Consider the following 19,479-nt stretch of genomic DNA (forward strand, 5'->3'; position numbering starts at 1 on the left):
CATTAGCCTCACTTCACTTCTACTGCAGGGATGGGAGGAGTAATTCAAGAAAATATCATCCAAGAAAATAAATTTAATCTGCAGAATCCTATGTCCAGAGATACATGGATTCCTTATCATTCAAAAAGCAGCCACGTACACTGTTTCTAACGTAAATTCACACCTACTCCTGAACATCTTGCCTTGATGGTCAAAATTATACGACCTATACTACTGACTGTTCCTTTAATGGATTTTTTTAAAATGAGTTTAATACTTGAAGAGCACTGGATTGACAGTCCTGGAGGCTCCAGCCCTTTCTTTGTCAACAAAATATGCAACACAGGCATGGCAGCATAAGTTTCCACGTACACTTATGGATAAGAGAATCCCTAGGAACTGGAGTGAGAAATAGTTAAGTCTATATAGATATAGATATAAAAGAGGAGCTAGGAAACAAGAAAGGGAGTCAAGTGACATTAAAAAAATCATTTATAATTTACCTGTTATATAGTTTATCATAATTTTCCTTTAAAAGATCCCTCTCCTTTTCTAGGTCATTAATTCTATCCTGCAACTAAAATGAAGAAGAAAACTACATGTAATGCACAGCACAGGAAAAAATTAAAAACAACAAGTTATAAAGGTGATTAGCAAATATCTGTAGACACTGTCAACATGCTTTTATTTTTTTAATTCAGCATTGTGTGCAATAGTCTCTTAAAAGCATAAAAATAATATTTTTTCCCCACCAATATATCTCCACTTGGACAACAATTATTTTTTTCATGTTGTTTATGGAGATGAAATTAACAAGTCTGGTCTGTGTTTAATAACAGCATCTAATTATATTGTGGTTTATGCCAAGAAGATTTGTTTTCGGCACTAACAATTGTGATGATCTTAGTACTGTTCTAGGAATGGTGTTAGCTAGTTAGTGGCTTCTGTATAGTTAATTTTGTTTTGAATCAGCCAAACAAAAACAGATATTATTGACTGCTTGCTTTCAAAATGTCCATTGAAGGGAGATAAGAATTTTAAAGCCATTAGACATTTATAAAAAATTAAGAACTTTCCCAAGTATATTATTACAATTTAGTGGTTATTAGATATAATATCTAATATTATATCTAATAACCACTAAATAAAAAAGGATGAGTTTCTTTAAGCTTAAGCTTTGTCAATGTAACAATAAATTCATATCACCAGCAACTACACACCACACCACAGAAACACCAACCCAGGAACCTATCCCTGTAGCAAACCTCGTTGCCTACTCTGTCCCCATATCTACTCTGGCAACAGCATCAGAGGACCCAACCACATCAGCCACACCATCAGGGGCTCATTCACCTGCACATCCACTAATGTCATATATGCCATCATGTGCCAGCAATGCCCCTCTGCCATGTACATTGGCCAAACCGGACAGTCCCTCCGCAAAAGAATAAATGGACACAAATCGGACATCAGGAATGGTAACATACACAAGCCAGTAAGTGAACACTTCAATCTCCCTAGTCATTCTATCACAGATTTAAAAGTCACTGTCATTGAACAAAAAAACTTCAGAAACAGACTTCAAAGAGAAACAGCAGAACTAAAATTCATTTGCAAATTCAACACCATTAATCTGGGCTTGAATAGGGATTGGGAGTGGCTGGCTCACTACAGAAGCAGCTTTTCCTCTCCTGGAATTGACACCTCCTCATCTATTATTGGGAGTGGACTACATCCACCCTGATTGAATTGGCCTTGTCAACACTGGTTCGCCACTTGTGAAGTAACTCCCTGCTCTCCATGTGTCTGTATATAATGCCTGCATCTGTAGCTTTCACTCTATGCATCCGAAGAAGTGAGGTTTTTACTCACGAAAGCTTATGCCCAACTAAATCTGTTAGTCTTTAAGGTGCCACCAGACTCTTTGTTGTTTTAATAAATTCATTATGAGCCAACCTTTAGGCATGACTAAATGTAGCAAGATATACAATGGAAGAACCTGAACTATGATCCGGCAAACCCCTTTTCCTGCACAGAGTCAATGGAACTACTAAGGGATTAAGGAATGTACTGAATGATCGGGCCCTATATCTGGATCAACGCTGACTGTGGCACTTCTATTCTTCTGGCTAATGGAGCTCAGGAACAGAAAAAGTGATTGATTTGAGCTTCCAGGTGGAAAGGACAGTCATCTGTTATGTGAAAAAATCATTTTAAAAGATTTTAGGTAGATGTTCAAACTTGCTGGGATTCAAAAATGTGGTGCTAAGGAGTCTCAGTAAAAATCAATCAAGAAAATATGTACTATGGCTGTTTTTTGGAACAAGTATTTCTAAATACTAATGCTCACCTGAATACTCCTCTAACTCTAAGCATGCCTCACAAGCATAGGAAATATTTTGAAATGTACAATATCTCTGATACATGTAACAGAACTCACTATATTAAAATAACCAAATTTTCACCGATAAATGAAGTCAGCCTAATGTCAACATGAAAGTTCAAATGTATGCAGAAAAACAGAGAAAAACAAATATGTAAACGGCCTATTTGAACAAGCAGCAAATATAGGATATAATTTCTAGACATAGGGAGTCAGAAGTTAAATCTATACTATACTTTTCTCTTAACCAAAAAGTCAATCAGCAGTGATTTGCAGAGCAACATTTAGATAATCTCTTTAAGTGAAAATACAATTTTCTCACTAAATATTTCCAGAATTAGATTTGAATGCAGATCAATGCGTGAGCCATATGGAATCTCACCTCTTCTATCCTTTGTTTTGAAAACGTCATCGACTGTAATTCTCTCTCAAGATGGAGGCACTTTAAACGTTGTTCTTTAAGCTGCAGATTGAGTTCATTCCCGTTTGCCATTAAAGCATCATGGCTGGCCTTAAGGTTCTTTTGATTCTATAAAAAGGAATGGAGAAGAAAAAAAGAAAAGGTTAAGCTTCCAATAATAACACAATGATGAAATAATTCCTGAGTTATAAATATGTATATATTCAAATAGTAGTTGATCTTGCAAACCAGCACATAATACACATTTTCAACTCAGCCAACAGGAGGCACTCTTGAACTAAGTTTGACCCTCTGTAGGAACTGAAAGATCAGTGTCAGCACACATGGCCAACAGAAAGGTGGTGTTTTTTCCTCTCCTCAACATTAACATCTTACAGTTAGTTGTGATGAGAAGGACCAAAACTACATCTGTTAAAGCAACTAAAACATTTTGCTGTGGTTACAGTGGTTAGATGTGCTGACCAAAAACACTGCAATAACAAGCAAAAGTTAAGGCTGACCACAGCTATGCTAATCGCAGAACTTGACAGCTCTGCTAACCCATAGTTTTAGATATTCATTTGATTTATATTCACAATTCACTCAGATACATTTCCTTGGAAATAATAATTTAATGAAAGGCTTACAATTTCTTTTAAAATTTAACCTACTTTGTTGGATTAAATGTAGATATTTTAACCATCCTTAATATTAGTGTAAGATGCTGGTAGAACCTCATTTCCAGCATATTACTGATGATTATACCCCTCATATTTCACAGTGTTTTAGTAATACCGATTCATTATAAAGAATTTCACTGTAAATCACATTCAGACAAATATGGCTGTTAGGCTGTTTTGTTTCTGGTCAGTCTGCTATTTAACATTCTCTAAACCCAACATGTAATTATATAAATATAGGAGTCTTTTATGGATGGTTTTGGATAGGAGAAGTTAGTTTTCATGTTTTCCACAATTCTATACCATGTAATATTTTCAGGAGTTTAAGACAGAAACTGATAGAGAACTCTGTGCAATTTTGTCGTCTTTTCTGAGAAATCTATGTGCAGAATGACTACTCTCAAAAATGACTTAAGAAAAAAAGTCATCCACTTGATCTTTTACCTCCCATTTATCCATAATATAAACCTTATGTAAAACATCAAATATGGCAGATGCTCTTATCCCAGAGAAATCGCAGAACAAATTAAGTATATTATCCATAGTCCTCATCACTTATTTGCAGCCTTTGACTCTTTTCTTAAGCCAGTTATGGGCAACTGCACCTGTATTCCTCCTCTATAATCCAGCGAGCGCACCCACTTTAGGCTTCCAGCACCACAGCCATTGCCTTTCTTCGGGGGAGGCACATGTCTCTCCACCTTCTGATCAGGGTGGAAGAACAGTTCCCTACCTATATTTTGGCCTCCCTAGAAACAGGCAGACAGGCCTGCTTTGCTTTCTCCTCAGAGATGGTAGACTGTAATTGTCAACAGGTGGAAGCTACCACAGTACTTTCTAAGCATGTACCGGTACGTTTATTTTTAAGGTAAGAGCATTACGGAGAAAACATACTAAAAACAATCAAACAATCTACACCCATGTCAATAAGCTTACCAAAGATCACCGCTAACACCGCAAGGGCTCTGGGTGGGGATTAGTCTATCAAACCCCACACAAGGTTTTTTCCTGTGATTACAAGTTAATCACAGCTTCAGCTCAGAACAAACATGCTCATTTATCTGAGCCCCCTCCTATCTTCAGTCTGGGTCTTTGAAGTGACCAGGAATAGATAACACTGGTCTACAATTTTTGAGAAGTCGTCTGCTTCAGAGATAAAATGTGCGATTTATTATGTATTTTGATGTGCTGAATTCAAACATGACAATTAAAACAACTGATTGGCTACTGTTTCTAAGATATTTAAGTTTTTACATTTTATGTCTATGTATATTGTGTAGATAGTAGAGTTTTAATCATAAATTGTAAACCTAGGTCTTTTCATGTGTTTATGGTTGCTTTACATGATAATATTTCACCTGTCCTGTTTATGTAACACTTTAAAAATCAGCAAAAGGGTTATATAAATAAAATTTATGATGAAACAAAAAAGGAAAAAAACTATTACATACATAGTTTAGTCTTATTCAGTGTCTACTCGGCGCTTCTTGGCTTGTCTCTTGTATTCATTAAATGGAGCATCTCTTGTCACTGTCCTGCAAGCATTGATGGGCTCCATTTGCCCTGATAGCGTTTCTCCATTGTTGCAATGTCCTGGTGAAATCGCTCGCCATGCTCGTCACTCACTGCTCTGCAGTTCGGTGGAAAAAAATCTAGATGAGGGTGCAAAAAATGTATCTTTAGTGACATGTTGCAAACAAGGCTTTTATATGCCTTGAGGAGGTTTTCCACCAACAACCTGTAGTTGTCTGCCTTGTTGTTTCCGAGAAAATTTATTGCCACTAACTGGAAAGCTTTCCATGCCGTCTTTTCCTTGCCATGCAGTGCATGGTCAAATGCATCATCTCGAAGAAGTTCACGAATCTGAGGACCAACAAAGACACCTTCCTTTATCTTAGCTTCACTTAACCTTGGAAATTTTCCACGGAGGTACTTGAAAGCTACTTGTGTTTTGTCAATGGCCTTGACAAAGTTCTTCATCAGACCCAGCTTGATGTGTAAGGGTGGTAACAAAATCTTCCTTGATTCAACAAGTGGTGGATGCTGAACACTTTTCCTCCCAGGCTCCAATGGCCAACCTTTCTTGATGTAGTGGGAATCTCTTGCACGACTATCCCATTCGCAGAGAAAACAGCAGTACTTTGTGTATCCAGTCTGCAGACCAAGCAAGAGAGCAACAACCTTCAAATCGCCACAAAGCTGCCACTGATGTTGGTCATAGTTTATGCACCTCAAAAGTTGTTTCATGTTGTCATAGGTTTCCTTCATATGGACTGCATGATCAACTGGAATTGATGGCAAAACATTGCTATTATTCAGTAAAACAGCTTTAAGACTCATCTTCGATGAATCAATGAACAGTCTCCACTCATTTGGATCGTGAACGATGTTGAGGGGCTGCCATCACACCATCGATGTTGTTGCAGGCTACAAAATCACCTTCCATGAAGAAGAATGGGACAAGATCCTTTTGACGGTCACGGAACATGGAAACCCTAACATCACCTGCGAGGAGATTCCACTGCTGTAGTCTGGAGCCCAACAGCTCTGCCTTACTCTTGGGTAGTTCCAAATCCCTGACAAGGTCATTCAGTTCACCTTGTGTTATGAGGTGTGGTTCAGAGGAGGAGGATGGGAGAAAATGTGGATCCTGTGACATTGATGGTTCAGGACCACAAGTTTCATCCTCTTCCTCGACTGACTCAAGTCAGAATGATTCTGGTGCATCAGGAACCGGCAATCCTTCTCCGTGGGGTACTGGGCGTATAGCTGATGGAATGTTTGGATAATGCACAGTCCACTTTTTCTTCTTTGACGCACCTTTCCCAACTGGAGGCACCATGCAGAAGTAACAATTGCTGGTATGATCTGTTGGCTCTCTCCAAATCATTGGCACTGCAAAAGGCACAGATTTCCTTTTCCTGTTCAACCACTGGCGAAGATTTGTTGCACAAGTGTTGCAGCATATGTGTGGGGCCCACCTCTTTTCCTGATCTCCAATTTTGCAGCCAAAATAAAAGTGATAGGCTTTCTTAACCATAGTTGTTATACTGAGCTTTTGTGATGCAAAAGTCACTTCACGACAAACATAGCAGAAGTTATCGCACTGTTCACACAAGTACGAGGCATCTCTGCTCACTTTGGCTAAACAGAAATGTGTCCCTTTGCAAAATCAAACACTGACAAATAAGAGAGCACGACACTGTATGATTTCTAGAGCTGATATAGGGCAATTTGTTCAGCAGAGTGATGTAAGCTTCGTTATGATTGCATCATCCATGACTTCTAGGAATAACATGATGCAATTCATATCATGGATGATGCAATACCAGCTTCAGCTTGCATCATTCATTGTTTTGCCTAAAAAGCAAGTACTGTCCAAACCCAGTCATAGATTTATTCATAGATCCAGTCAAAGATGTATTTTAGTCATTTCTGGTTTAAATTGAGATCCCTTCCCTTTATAACTCACTTATCCTCCGCCATTCCCAAGTCAAGGGTCGTATATACTGACCCAATAGCATATCTTGAAAACTAGAGCCAATCAACAATTTTAAGCATCATTTTCGTTCTCAGTGACTCAGAATTAGTAAAGTTTGACTACATTTATTTCAGAAGCATTTTGGCTGTAGAGCAGTGTAATTGGACAGACAATAGGTTTCTGTCCAAGGTACGGCTTCAAAAGAATGGATCCCGGGGTGGGTCATTTGCATTCCCCCTCCTCCCAAGTATTTCCTATAAATTCCCCCTAATTTGTGTAGCACATTGTTTCAAAGAGTCCTTTCAAGCACATAACACATCCTAGGGTTTACATTAAATAAGTTAACACAATAACAAGTAAGTATTTGCATTTTTAATATGATGAACTCCTAAAATTAATTCCAAAAGGTTAAACTAGGCTATCGCAGGATATTGTCATATCTGTCACACTCCCCTGCCTTCTTCCCCATTTTTTATCTCTGCACATTATTTGTTACCTTCTTTAAAGAGAAAAAAAAACTGACATAATCTGCTGAGACCTCTTTATCCCACCTTCTCTTTCCACTCATTTCCCTTCTCCTCAAACTCCTCCCCTTCTCCCCAGTCATCAGTCTTGATGTTCTCCATCTCTAATCTCTTCCATTCCAACTTCCTTACTTACATTACCCTTCGACTCAACCCCTCCCTTGCCCTACTTCTCAACCTCTCATTATCCTATGGTTCTTCCCTCTCTCAAAATATACATGCCCTCAACTCTCCTATCCTCAGTAAATAAAAATCCCTCAATATTACCTGCATTTCCATGTGCCACCCCATCTTTCTCCTTCTCTTCATCTCTCAAATCACTAAACATATAGTCTACAATCAATGCACCGATTTTTTCTTGTCCTAGTCTGTCTCAGATCCCTTCTAATCTGGCTTCCGATCTTTTTAAACTTTACTGAAACTTTATTCACTAGAATTTCTAAGAACCCACTCCCAGACAACCTAGGGCTTGTAGGCTATCCTCATCTTCCACAATCTCTCTTTTCTTTTTGATACATACTGTCGATCCTGTTCTTGACATCTTGGGTGAAAACCTGGTCCCATTAAAGTCCATGGGAGTTTTGCTATTGACTTCAATGAGGTCAGGATTTCACCCTTTATCTTCACTGGTCTTTTAAAATACAGTCTTCTCCTCGTTCTCCTTCTACAACTCTGACCATTCTTTCAGCATCTCTTATAGTGACTTCTCCTCCTCCCCTCCCCTACTCTCTCTGGCAGAGGGGCTTTGAGCTTGGCCCTTTTCTGTTCTCATTTTAAACCCTGTCTCAAGCTGGTAACTGGGTTCATGATTTCTAGTTTTTTGGATTTCACTGGGGTCTTGCACTTTATCCTTTGCGAAACATGCCTGCACATAAAAAAATAAAGGGCTTGATTTTGATTGCACTTACACTGGTGTAAATCAGGAGTAACTTCATTGAGATTAATGGCACTACACTGCAGTAAAAGTACCCGATAGAATCAGGCCACAGAATCAAATCAGATCTCAATTACATCTGTGCAATCAGTAAGTGAGAGCAGAATTAACTCCTTAGAACTAGAATTGGAAACAACATAAAAATAATTTAGCAAGTATCGTTCTATGGTTCATGAAATCCAGAATATCAGTTTCAGAATCAAGACCTCTTTATTTTTTTAATATTCGCATAAGGGATAGTAAATAAATAATCAGAAGAGAGTTTCTCAGCAGATTGCAGGATTCTTTCATCCAGACGGCCCACACAATGATGACTGTCACTATATTAAAACTTTCTCTAGGAGTGTATGATAACATGGACATATGTCAGGCCATTAGCTAGAGTAGGATCTTCAGCTTTTATCCCCTGCTTGCACAGTAATTGTGCTGGTCCAGATTAAAAGGGAAAATGGGCAGATAGTATTTGCATTTCAACTGGTGGAAATTGAAAGTACATAGTAATTAATTTCACTATTTATGAAAACAAGTATCATACTTCTGGAAAACACATCACTACTGAATGGTGCTACACTATCAATGTCTGTTGGTTTGCTATTCAAATTAGAAATTCTGTGCTGTTTTCTATGATTAGTTACATTTCATAATTATCACTAAAACTGTGTGTGTCTTATTTACTTTTTTCAGGATGATAACTTTATCTCTGACCATAGCAAATACTTGAGCTTTGCTCTTCAGGTTTAATGACACCCATATGAACCCGCGATGGAATTATAGCCCTCTATTTCAGTTGCTTGTTATTTATTCTGTATTTACTGATCCCTTATTCTGCACTGTTAGCACTGCAACTGTCCATCAAAGGTTTCTTTGGCCTGAAGTTTTAAAAATGTGTCACTCTTATTTCAGTAAGTTTTCTGACTTAGAAACTTATTATTGGTTGGATCACTATTTCAGTTTGCAACTATGAAGGAAGTTTGCACAGGCATAAACACAAAATCAATTGCTTATAAGAATTTGAAAGAAAGGTTTAACATCAGAAAAAGCCAAAGGATTTGAACAATGTTTCACTTACTGTGAATTAAATGACACCCTTGTCAGATGTGAGAAACAATAGCCCCAAACTATACTCTTATAAATAACAAATACATCTGGTACTACTACATTTTAAGGAGGGGGACCCCCTCTAGCCGCACAGGTTCATTGCCTGAAGGGTCCAAACAGCACAGAGGGGAAATGGTTAGCTGCCTCACTGCCATTGTCCCACTTCTCCCTGGACCAGCACAGGGCCCTCCATGGGTATACATGAGAGGGGAAGGGGGAGCAGGCAGCAAGGATATGGACCTTCAGACCTCATGTATGGAGTCCACCATGCAGCAAATAGCCTGACTTCTGGTGGTTATTTTACAGAAAATTATGCTTCATGTGATTTAAACTGGTCCTTAAAAATGGTTTCCCTTATATTATAGACACAAGTAAAAGCCAATCCTCAGAATTCCAAACAGCCACATTTCTGTTTTATCAACACTCAGCTCCAGCCCCATATTTCAAATTCACAGTGAAACCACCATTTGTTTTATGAAACCCTGTTTTAGAAAGATTTCAATCTTTACCTGAGACAGCTGGAAATCTGCAGTTTACCTGTATAACAAAAATTGGACCACACCAAACCCCTGCACTCCCATGGACGAGCTCACTGCGTACAAGTGAGAACTGTAGGGCCTGCTGGACCCATCTGCAAAACAACTTTAACACTGGAAACATTGTAAATTTCAGGTAGCAAGTGTGTAATATTTTATACAATCTATTCTCAAGTGTTCAGTGTTGTCATATGATGTGAGAATGGAATGTTACTGATTGTGAGTTAGTTACCTCTTGAAGCTGAAGAAATTTCCCTTCCATTGCTGAGAAAGCATTGCCTTTCTCCATCAGTTGTTTGTGGAGCTTTATCATTTCCACATTGTCCCGAATGTTTAACCTTCAAAATTGTATAAAAAATAAACTCAGTGAGATTTAAGGTACAATAACAGTCTTCTTATTAGTTTTGCCTTGAAATTTTAAAACCCTTTGCAAATCAGTTTTTCATGGCTTCTTACTTCCACAACTCACTTGGGGGAAGGTTTAGCATGTAATAGCCAACTTAATTCCTTCTTTTAAAATTTGCATTATAGATTTTAAGTAATTCCACGTTTTACTGGAAGATGACATGTAAGTATCAATCATTATTTGGACATGTTTCTTGACAATATCAAAACTAAAGATATACTGCAGTGCAGAGAGCAATCCTATGCTTAAAGCAGAAGGATCATTTGTTTTGCAATCTATCCACTTTCTTTAAAAGTATGTGGTCATAGGATTACTACTTATTGGAATTTCCTCTCGGCGCTTAAACTTTTTAAATATTTCCAAGAAAAGTGACTTAGCATTTTACACAGATAATACCCTAAGTCCAGCATTCAAATCAGCTGCAGATGTGTCTTTAACTATATAAAAATGCTTAGCATCTATGCAGAAACTCTATATGCCTGTAATTCTTTTATATATTTCCCCCGCTGAGATTTAATTGAGAATGCATTATTTAATAGGAAAAGCTTGTTAAAGACCTAAAAAATGTTTCCAAAAAACTTTTACCTCCAACAGCTAAAGGTGAGCTCATTATTTTTTGCATATATTTCAAGCCAAACAAAGAGAAACCCCTGAACTGCTTTCTACAAATACAAAATAAAGTGATATAAAAATGAGACTATAGCAATACTGCTTGAAATGTATAATTTCTCCTCTAATATTTATCTATCACAGACTATTAGAAAAATTGTCACAATGCCATGCTGGAAACAGAAAATGGACTACAAAGCTTACACATCTGTAAGCCAGCTGAGGACTTGAAATACTTATTCTTAAAAATATCAAAGTTCATTGTGTTTTGGTATTGCCCAGTAAACTGTCCTTACACAAATGATAAACAAGCTCATAAACCTGAGATTTTCCCCAAGAAACAACCCTAAGAAAATACTAAAATAACCATGTGTCCAAAACATGTTATCTATACAAATTGTCTCTTACTAGCTATTTAAACGCTAATGTAGTGGCACATTTTTATTAATCTTGTTTCACACAAACAGCACTGATCCCTTCAAACGCTTTTTACAGGAGTTTTTTGGTTTTTGTTTTTTTTAAGTAAACAAAAGGAGCACATGACAGTGAGATTAATGATGTGCAGATGTAACTCCAATGGCTCTGGACAATCAAAATTAACCATTACTTTCAACAGTGACAAAAAGAGTATTTGATTTGAATGGTTTTGCCAATGCTTATTACCACACCAACCCTTCAAAATCAGGAAAAATAGATGTTTATTAGAATTGAATTTAGTTATGACAATTCTGACAATATCTAACTACATATAGTTGCTAGCTACTGAAAGTAAATGACACTTATTTTTAAACAATGTATGGATTTTAATATATATTTTCTCAAATATTTACAAAGGCAAGGGCATGAAGTTTTTCCTCTCAGACATACATCATTTTCATGTTACTCCTATTAAATGGCTATGTTCTGGCTGATCATGTACATGGGTGCACACCTGAAAGCCTGCCGGTGGAAACACATGGCAGAAGCTGCCTTTCCTATTTTGCTTCTCCTATAAAACCATGGAGAGATGACTCCTCAGGTCTTCCACAACTGACATCACAGAGCAGCTGAAGAGACAGTGGCCAGGGAGAAGTTGACATGGTCCCTACAAATAGTGTATGTACATATACTTAAGTGGTTACCTGGTCAAAACACAGTACCTCATTCCAATTATTCTGTCTCTGAGCAGAAATAGTTTATGCAAAGGGGTCATAAGTCTAATATGAAGCAGAATATGAGCACCTATTAATGCTGTCTTTTCCCTTTATAGCCAAAATGTGGCCTAAAATAACTTGCCCTCCTCCCCCACCCAAAAAAGTTCCAGGTGAGAATAAAAAGAGTTCATTTAATATTATGGGCTTACTTTTTTCTTATTTGCATATCAATTACACCAGTGAAATTAAATCAGGAATAGCTCCATTGTAGTTACATTAAAGTCACTGAGATCTGCAAACTATCAAATGTAACAACACTGAGACAGCAGTCAATGGATATTTCTTGAAGACAGCTCCTATTGTCATATCAGCTAAGCAAGCAGCTCTTAACTCTTTCCATATTGTTAGCCCACGTTCAAACAGAAAACAACTTTCAGGACCTCTTCCCTTTCTATTCAGAAGTAAAGAAAGAGAAATAAGAGAACCGGACAATATTTTTCAGTAGAACAGGATCGGTCTCCCATCAATGCCCCAGACATTTATTCAGGTTAATCTTAATGATGGAAGTAAAAAATATAGTATCACCACAGTGTATACTTTTGTCACTTCTACAAACACATTTGAAATGACAAAACTATATTCTGGCTTAAGTCATGTCCGTAACACTTTTAATAGGGTTTTTGTTTTGTACCTCTTATTTCTTTTAATGGTGGTCAAATAAAAAAGAAAAAAAAAAGCAATCGTTTACTCTAAGTATCACATTACTGTCATTATCAGATGTTGATACAAGAGAAACTAGAATTATTTCAATTCACATATCAAATTATATATTAACCATTTCAATTTAGAACCATACACACAGAAATCAGGACAACATGCATCTTTGTGTGCACATTTACATTCCTGCTTTCAGTCCAACTCAGTATTTGCATTTGGAAATAGGGATTTTGGATGTGTGCATAGCTAAATAAATACCTATCCAACAATCAGCAAATCCCTGATCTGCAGGCACACAAACAAGTGTGAGCATGAGAAGTCAGGTGTGAGAAGTCAGATGGAAATGTGAGTACAAGTTTATGTTTGCACTGGGTCCGATTTGGCAAAGTTTTACTCATGTCTAGTTCTACTGAATCCCCAATGCTATATTAGGTCTACCATGTTTGGTCCTTCTAATCTGGGAATAGAACTGCTACAATGCAAAAACTGTAATCAAGAGAATTTAATGTACTATACCAGGGGTCGGCAACCTTTCAGAAATGGCGTGCCGAGTCTTCATTTATTCACTCCAATTTAAGATTTCACGTGCCAGTAATATATTTTAACATTTTTAGACTGTCTCTTTCGATAAGTCTATAATATATAACTAAACTACTGTTGTATGTAAAGTAAATAAGGTTTTTAAAATGTTTAAGAAGCTTCATTTAAAATTAAATTAAAATGCAGAGCCCACTGGACTGGTGGCCAGGACCCGGTCAGTGTGAGTGCCACTGAAAATCAGCTCGCGTGCCGCCTTTGGCACGTGTGCCATAGGTTGCCTACCCCTGTACTATACTCCTAAATCTGTGTGTTCAATAGGCCTGATCCTGAAGTTCTGTTGTAGAAAAAATGCTATTATATATACAAAATACATATTTTTCTATACTGACAGATGAAGGGCATTGTCAAGTATCTGTTTCACAAATGCGCTTCTGAGCTGCTTCAAAATATGTTTTTGGAAAATACCAAGAGCAATTAAGTTACTTGAAGGACTAGCTGCTTGCAAAAATGTAATTGTTCAGAATTAAAGCATTTTGAGTTGAGCACTGTGTTCTGTAGAAATCATCGAACCATGAGGTAATTATGTTTTGCCCATCTCTAAATTAAAAACAACCAAACTAAATTAAATTAAATGTTATGTTTAAAAAATTTAACCAGTCTGATAATCTATGTGCCAAGTTTCTCAAAGTAATATGCCCCATTTAAAAAACAAAACAAAACTTGTAATGGAAATTATAAGAAACACAGTATCTGCAGTTATACCACTGAGTGCCGCAATAGTCACCTCAGTGCATAGTTTAACCCAGTGGTCTCAAACTTTTGTACCCTTTCATATAGCAAGCCTGAGTGCGACCCCCCCTTATAAATTAAAATAACTTTTTTATATATTTAACACCATTATAAATGCTGGAGGCAAAGTGGGTTTGGGCTGGAGGCTGACAGCTCACGACCCCCATGTAATAACCTCGTGACTCCCCTGAGGGGTCCCAAACCCGTTTGAGAACCCCTGGTCTAACCCACTTGGACACACACTAGTCTATGTTCTGTGCTGTGCCTGTCTTGAAGTGCAGCATAGAAAATCTAAGCCCAGGATGGGGTGGAACGGGGAGGTCAAAGTGGCTTTAAGCCACCTTTGCGATTCTTGGATTTCAGGCTGCTCTGGGGATTGGGGTGGTCCCCAGTTCAATTTAGAGCAATCCACAGGGCTGCTCTGACTTACACTAGCTTTGACACTGCAGTCTACATGCTGCTGTGCAAGCCAGAATTTCTGGACCATGAACACACTAGCCAAATCCCTTGTTATACTTCTGGTCCTATGTCCAGCCTATTCTTGTACTGCGCCAGGGTAATTCTAGAATTCCATGAAGAAGCTATAGCATGGGTTGGAACAGGGGTCAGCAACCTTTCAGAAGTGGTGTGCCAAGTGGTGCCAAGTCTCCATTTATTCACTCTAATTTAAGATTTTGAGTGCCAGTAATACATTTTAATGTTTTTAGAAGGTCTCTTTCTATAAGTCTATAATATATAACTACACTATTGTTATATGTAAAGTAAATTAGGTTTTTAAAATGTTTAAGAAGCTTCATTTAAAATGAAATTAAAATGCAGAGCCACCTGGACCGGTGGCCAGGACCCGGGCAGTGTGAGTGCCACTGAAAATCAACTCGGCACGCGTGCCATAGGTTGCCTACCCCTGGGTTGCAATCTGTTAGTTCTCTTGTATTTGCACTTTCAAAGTCACAAGATGTTTAGTTGACTTCTTAAAATTCCAAATCTAATCAACATAAAAAGAGTCTGCTTTATAACTAAAAAGTGGCACTGAGTTTCTCAAGGAAGAAAATGAGTGTTTGACAAAAAGGCCAGGAAGTTAATAGTCTGATTAAGGTCACACTCAGTTACCACACTGGGTAACAGCCTGGAATATGTACATGCAATGATCTTATCTTCATGATATTCAATGAAGGAAAGATCAGCCATCACATTCTGTAGCTCACTTACTTTTTACAAGTGTCTTGCAATAACAAATGCTTTTTTAACCATAAAGTGGTAAAAATTGTTTTTCCTAAAGGCTCAAAGTGTCTTTAAATCTTGTGAACACCAAGCTGAGATCCCATGATGGGACAGGTTTAAAGACTGTTGGAAGCACACTCATCGGGTCCTTCAGGCATCGCACAATCACCAGGTTTCTAAAGACAGATTTATAGATTAAAGGGCCAGTGATCATCTAAGTCTGACTTCCTGTATAACAAAGGTCATAGGACTTCCCTGCATTAATTCCTGAGCTGCCTTTTGGAAACTAATACACCCAGACGGTAGCCAAATGTATGCTAATTTAAGACAAGGAGGGGACTTTAGGTATAATAAAATTCCAAAATACTTGATCTGGAAGCAGAACAAGGAGACATTGCCAGCTGCCCAAACCACCGCTATTTCTGATAGCAGCACTTTAATATCAACAGCCTTCTGTATTGCAATAGAATTTTCTAAACTTTCTGAGAGGAGAGAAGACCAGACTTATTTAAGTCCCATAATTCAAGCTGCCAGGTGGATCATGGTGCAGAATGAGACTATCCTCCTACATTAGCATGTCAGATGACAGCTGTAGGGCTCCTGAGAGAGAAAGACAAACTAAACTCTTAGGATAATGAATGAAGGTATGTGCACCCATAACCAAATCTGGAAAGGATAGAACTGAGGCTACTGGATCCTTGCAGTTCATGCTCCATAATATGCACATAGAGAGCACTGCATAAACCATTTAAATTTAGGGATCAATTTAGAAATCATGGAACAGAAGTGACTATTCCATACTATTGTGTTGACTAGGTTAGCATTCCTTTAGCTATTTCTCCCACCATACCATTACATGGACATGGTGAAGTCTAACTATTGGCACATTTTGTAACAATTCTAATATTCTTTATTGGACACTTAATTTTCTACTTTTTAATATCCATGTGCATGTGATTCACAGTGAACTCCTTTACAAATAGGCAAATTACATGCATTATATTGTTTACTTTTTATATTGAATTTGGTTTAAAAACCACAGACACATAGGCTGCAGGGACACAAGAGTTTTGCTAACAAACGATTATGTGGAACATATGCAAAAATCACATCTAAGTATTCTAGGGGCCACAACAACAGGAAAAAAACATGATTTCAATAAAAGGGTGTTTTAGTTCCTATTTCATGCCAGTTACAGGCTTGGAATGACTAAAAGTTTATGTCAAGTTGATGACAAACCAAACTGGTCAATTAAACAACAACTGCAAGGAACGTCAATAATATTTTCTGTAAAGATTATGTGCCATAAATGTCAGGTAGTACTCGTATATAGATTTCTAACATTTCAGGGCCCGGAATCAGATATCTAGGAAATACTTCCAGAATTTCAAACCTAAGCTTATGCAGGCAGGAATGGAAACCTAGATATAATATTGTTACTGGTACCTGTACAGTCATTTTATTAATGTAAATTACTATAGATTTACAGTACTATTACAGATTGCATGTATTTTGAATCTCTAAAATTAACGTAAAATACATACATAATACATAGATTTTTTTCTAAGTGGAAGTATTGCTAATACCCTTTTAAACTATTCACGTTATGTTTTAAAAGAAAGGCATTTTAGACTGAGATCAATTATGATATGCTAAATAATTCAAAATCAACATTTATTAAATATGTAGTGCTACTGATGTGTACCGACACATAAGCCAAGGTCCCTTCCCAGAACGATGTCTGGTATAATTAAGGGCCTGATTTGCCAGTATTAAGTCTGCACAAACTTCTATTGAAGTCAACTAGATTTTTGCCGGCATGGAATAGAATAGTGAGCCCTAAATTAAACTCTAATGAAAAGTAGCAATAGATAATGGGGGTGAGTTAAGATTGAGGAGGAAGACACAAGGAGAGCAAAGTTCTATTGAGTGTAGCTGTAACAAGATCAGGTCACTCAACAGATCTGTCCTGTCTAACTCTTAAAAAGATACATTACTACTACTTTCAGCCTAGAGCTGTCAGAGAGATTTCTTGCGTCAATTCAGTTCTAAAAAGTCAAAAGATTAAGTTTAAACAAAACAAGAGAGATGTAAGTCAGGAAGAAGATAAAAAATAAGCACAGAAGTAGAACTGGATAAAAAATAAGGGAAATTAGAAACAAAAATGTTGTGAGAAAAAATAATGCAAAGGAGAAAAGAAAATTTTGAGGGTGGAGAATAACAGACCAAAAAAGGAGGACAGATGATGAGGATAAAAGAGGAAAGGGAAAAATAAGAAAAGTGAGGAATTAGGAAAAGTGGAAGGAGAAACATATAGGAATAAAAACAAAAAGAAGTTGGGGGAAAAAATGAGAGGTAGCAAGAAGAGGAAAGAATACAACAGTCTTCAGTTTCTTCCCCTGCATACCTACAAAGGGCGTTCTGCTATATTCATTCAAACATCTGTGCAGGCCATCATTTTATTGCATTTAACAGCTTCATGTTCATTTGACTGAGATCATCATATGCATGAACAGGGCTGTCCCTAAAACAAATGGCTCCCCAGACAAAGAGTGTCTTCGGTGCCCCCTCTCTCCATTTGTTAAACTTTTGAATACCTAATTTTTTATTGCATTTGCAGCCCATTTCACAACTTTGATTCACGATTTGCATGCATGATTTATCCCGGTCACATAAAATGATAAATTACAAGCTAGGATCTGTAAAACATTTTACTTCAAGCATTCCGTTTTCCCTTTTGTCTCTAACAACTAAAACAGCATCCCAAGCCCAGCGCCTTCCAAGCCCAGCATCCCAAACGGTTGCCTCCCCCTACATCCAGCCCTGTGTGTAAACTTAGGGTCAGGGACTATCCTCAGCATACTAACTGGCCAGGGACAGGCAGGATAAGGCTTTACTTGAATGCCTTAGTACTCAGCATTACCACACAAAGAAATAAGCACAACAAACTTCATTTGTTTCTAGAATCATTAAATGTCCTGTACTGTTTTGAGAAATATGGAGGATATATGAATTAGGGCATAACTCTCTAATGCTTCACCCTAATACCAATGTATTAGAGAAGGCATTATGGCTTTGTGATATAGAAGCTTCCAGTTTTCAGAATACCTTTGCCCTGTTGCTTGTTGCTCTTTCAGTTGCAGAATGGATTCTTCAAACTCTTTTTCCTTCTTTCTTATCTGACTCCTTAGTACCTCTCCAGTGTGCTCCAATTCTTCAATCTGTCCCTTTTGTGACTCAATCACGTTTTCCCTACAAGTTAACAAAGCAGCTTGCGTTTAGAGGTTCTCTCTCTTTTTTTTTTTTTTTTTTTTATATACAACTAGATAAAAATTAGACGCTGAAAGGAAAGCAGAAAAAAGTATCCTGTGTGAAGTTACATTCCTGGATCAAATCTCCTCACCCATTTGAACAAAGGTGCTAACTTGAACTTCTAGAATTTTGTTTATCATGAAGATTATTAGTGCATACTTAGTTCATGTAGGGGGTTGCAATAGTCCAAAAAAAAGTAGATGATCAAATATTAGCCACATTTTCAATTACAATAGCTAAACCCTTCATAACATCTTTAAAACAGCATATATTAGATGGATTAAATTAAGTTAGTTTGTTTAGCATGAATAAGCTACTATGTCATATCACATCTGATTTATTTACATGGCATATTAAGTGTGTCCTATTCTTAATTTTCTGTTGCCAGAAGGTTTGGAGACAGGAAAACTTCACCTCCAGGCATGAGAAGATTAACAAATCCTGAATGGACTAAAACGGCGAATTCCATTTTTAACCTTTTATTTTGGGTTCTGTGGTGGTGTACAATGCAATTTAGGCAATCTGCATCAAAATTACTAACTTTTACAAGCAGTGGAATTTATTCTGATGAAGTGATATTTCAGGTGAGTTCCACCCAGATCTGGGTTTGCCCTGAAGGATGAGCAGATCAGCACATCATATTAATCAAAAAATGATATATTAGTAACGTTGAGAATCATCTTAGTAGACAAACGTCCAGATCTGGAATGTTTCTTGGCAAAGTAACCTCATATTTT

General features: G+C 37.3%; 1 protein-coding gene across 6 annotated transcripts in view; it reads right to left on the reverse strand.

The window, feature by feature from the left end:
• Positions 1–19,479, reverse strand: part of RPGRIP1L (RPGRIP1 like) — a 126,747-nt gene that overhangs the window by 90,314 nt on the left and 16,954 nt on the right. For 3 of the 6 annotated variants that reach the window (XM_054048740.1, XM_054048741.1, XM_054048742.1), the window contains exons 6-9: positions 18,539–18,682; positions 10,248–10,353; positions 2,745–2,891; positions 483–556 (exon numbers count right to left, since the gene is read on the reverse strand). In XM_054048740.1, coding sequence (XP_053904715.1) covers positions 483–556; positions 2,745–2,891; positions 10,248–10,353; positions 18,539–18,682 — 471 coding nt within the window. Of the gene's footprint in view, positions 1–482; positions 557–2,744; positions 2,892–10,247; positions 10,354–11,961; positions 12,115–18,538; positions 18,683–19,479 lie in introns of those variants that run through there. The other 3 variants (XM_054048744.1, XM_054048743.1, XR_008447097.1) reach the window with 2 other exon arrangements.

This window comes from Malaclemys terrapin, chromosome 14 (genome assembly GCF_027887155.1).
Source record: "Malaclemys terrapin pileata isolate rMalTer1 chromosome 14, rMalTer1.hap1, whole genome shotgun sequence".
In the NCBI taxonomy this organism is placed as follows: domain Eukaryota; kingdom Metazoa; phylum Chordata; order Testudines; family Emydidae; genus Malaclemys; species Malaclemys terrapin.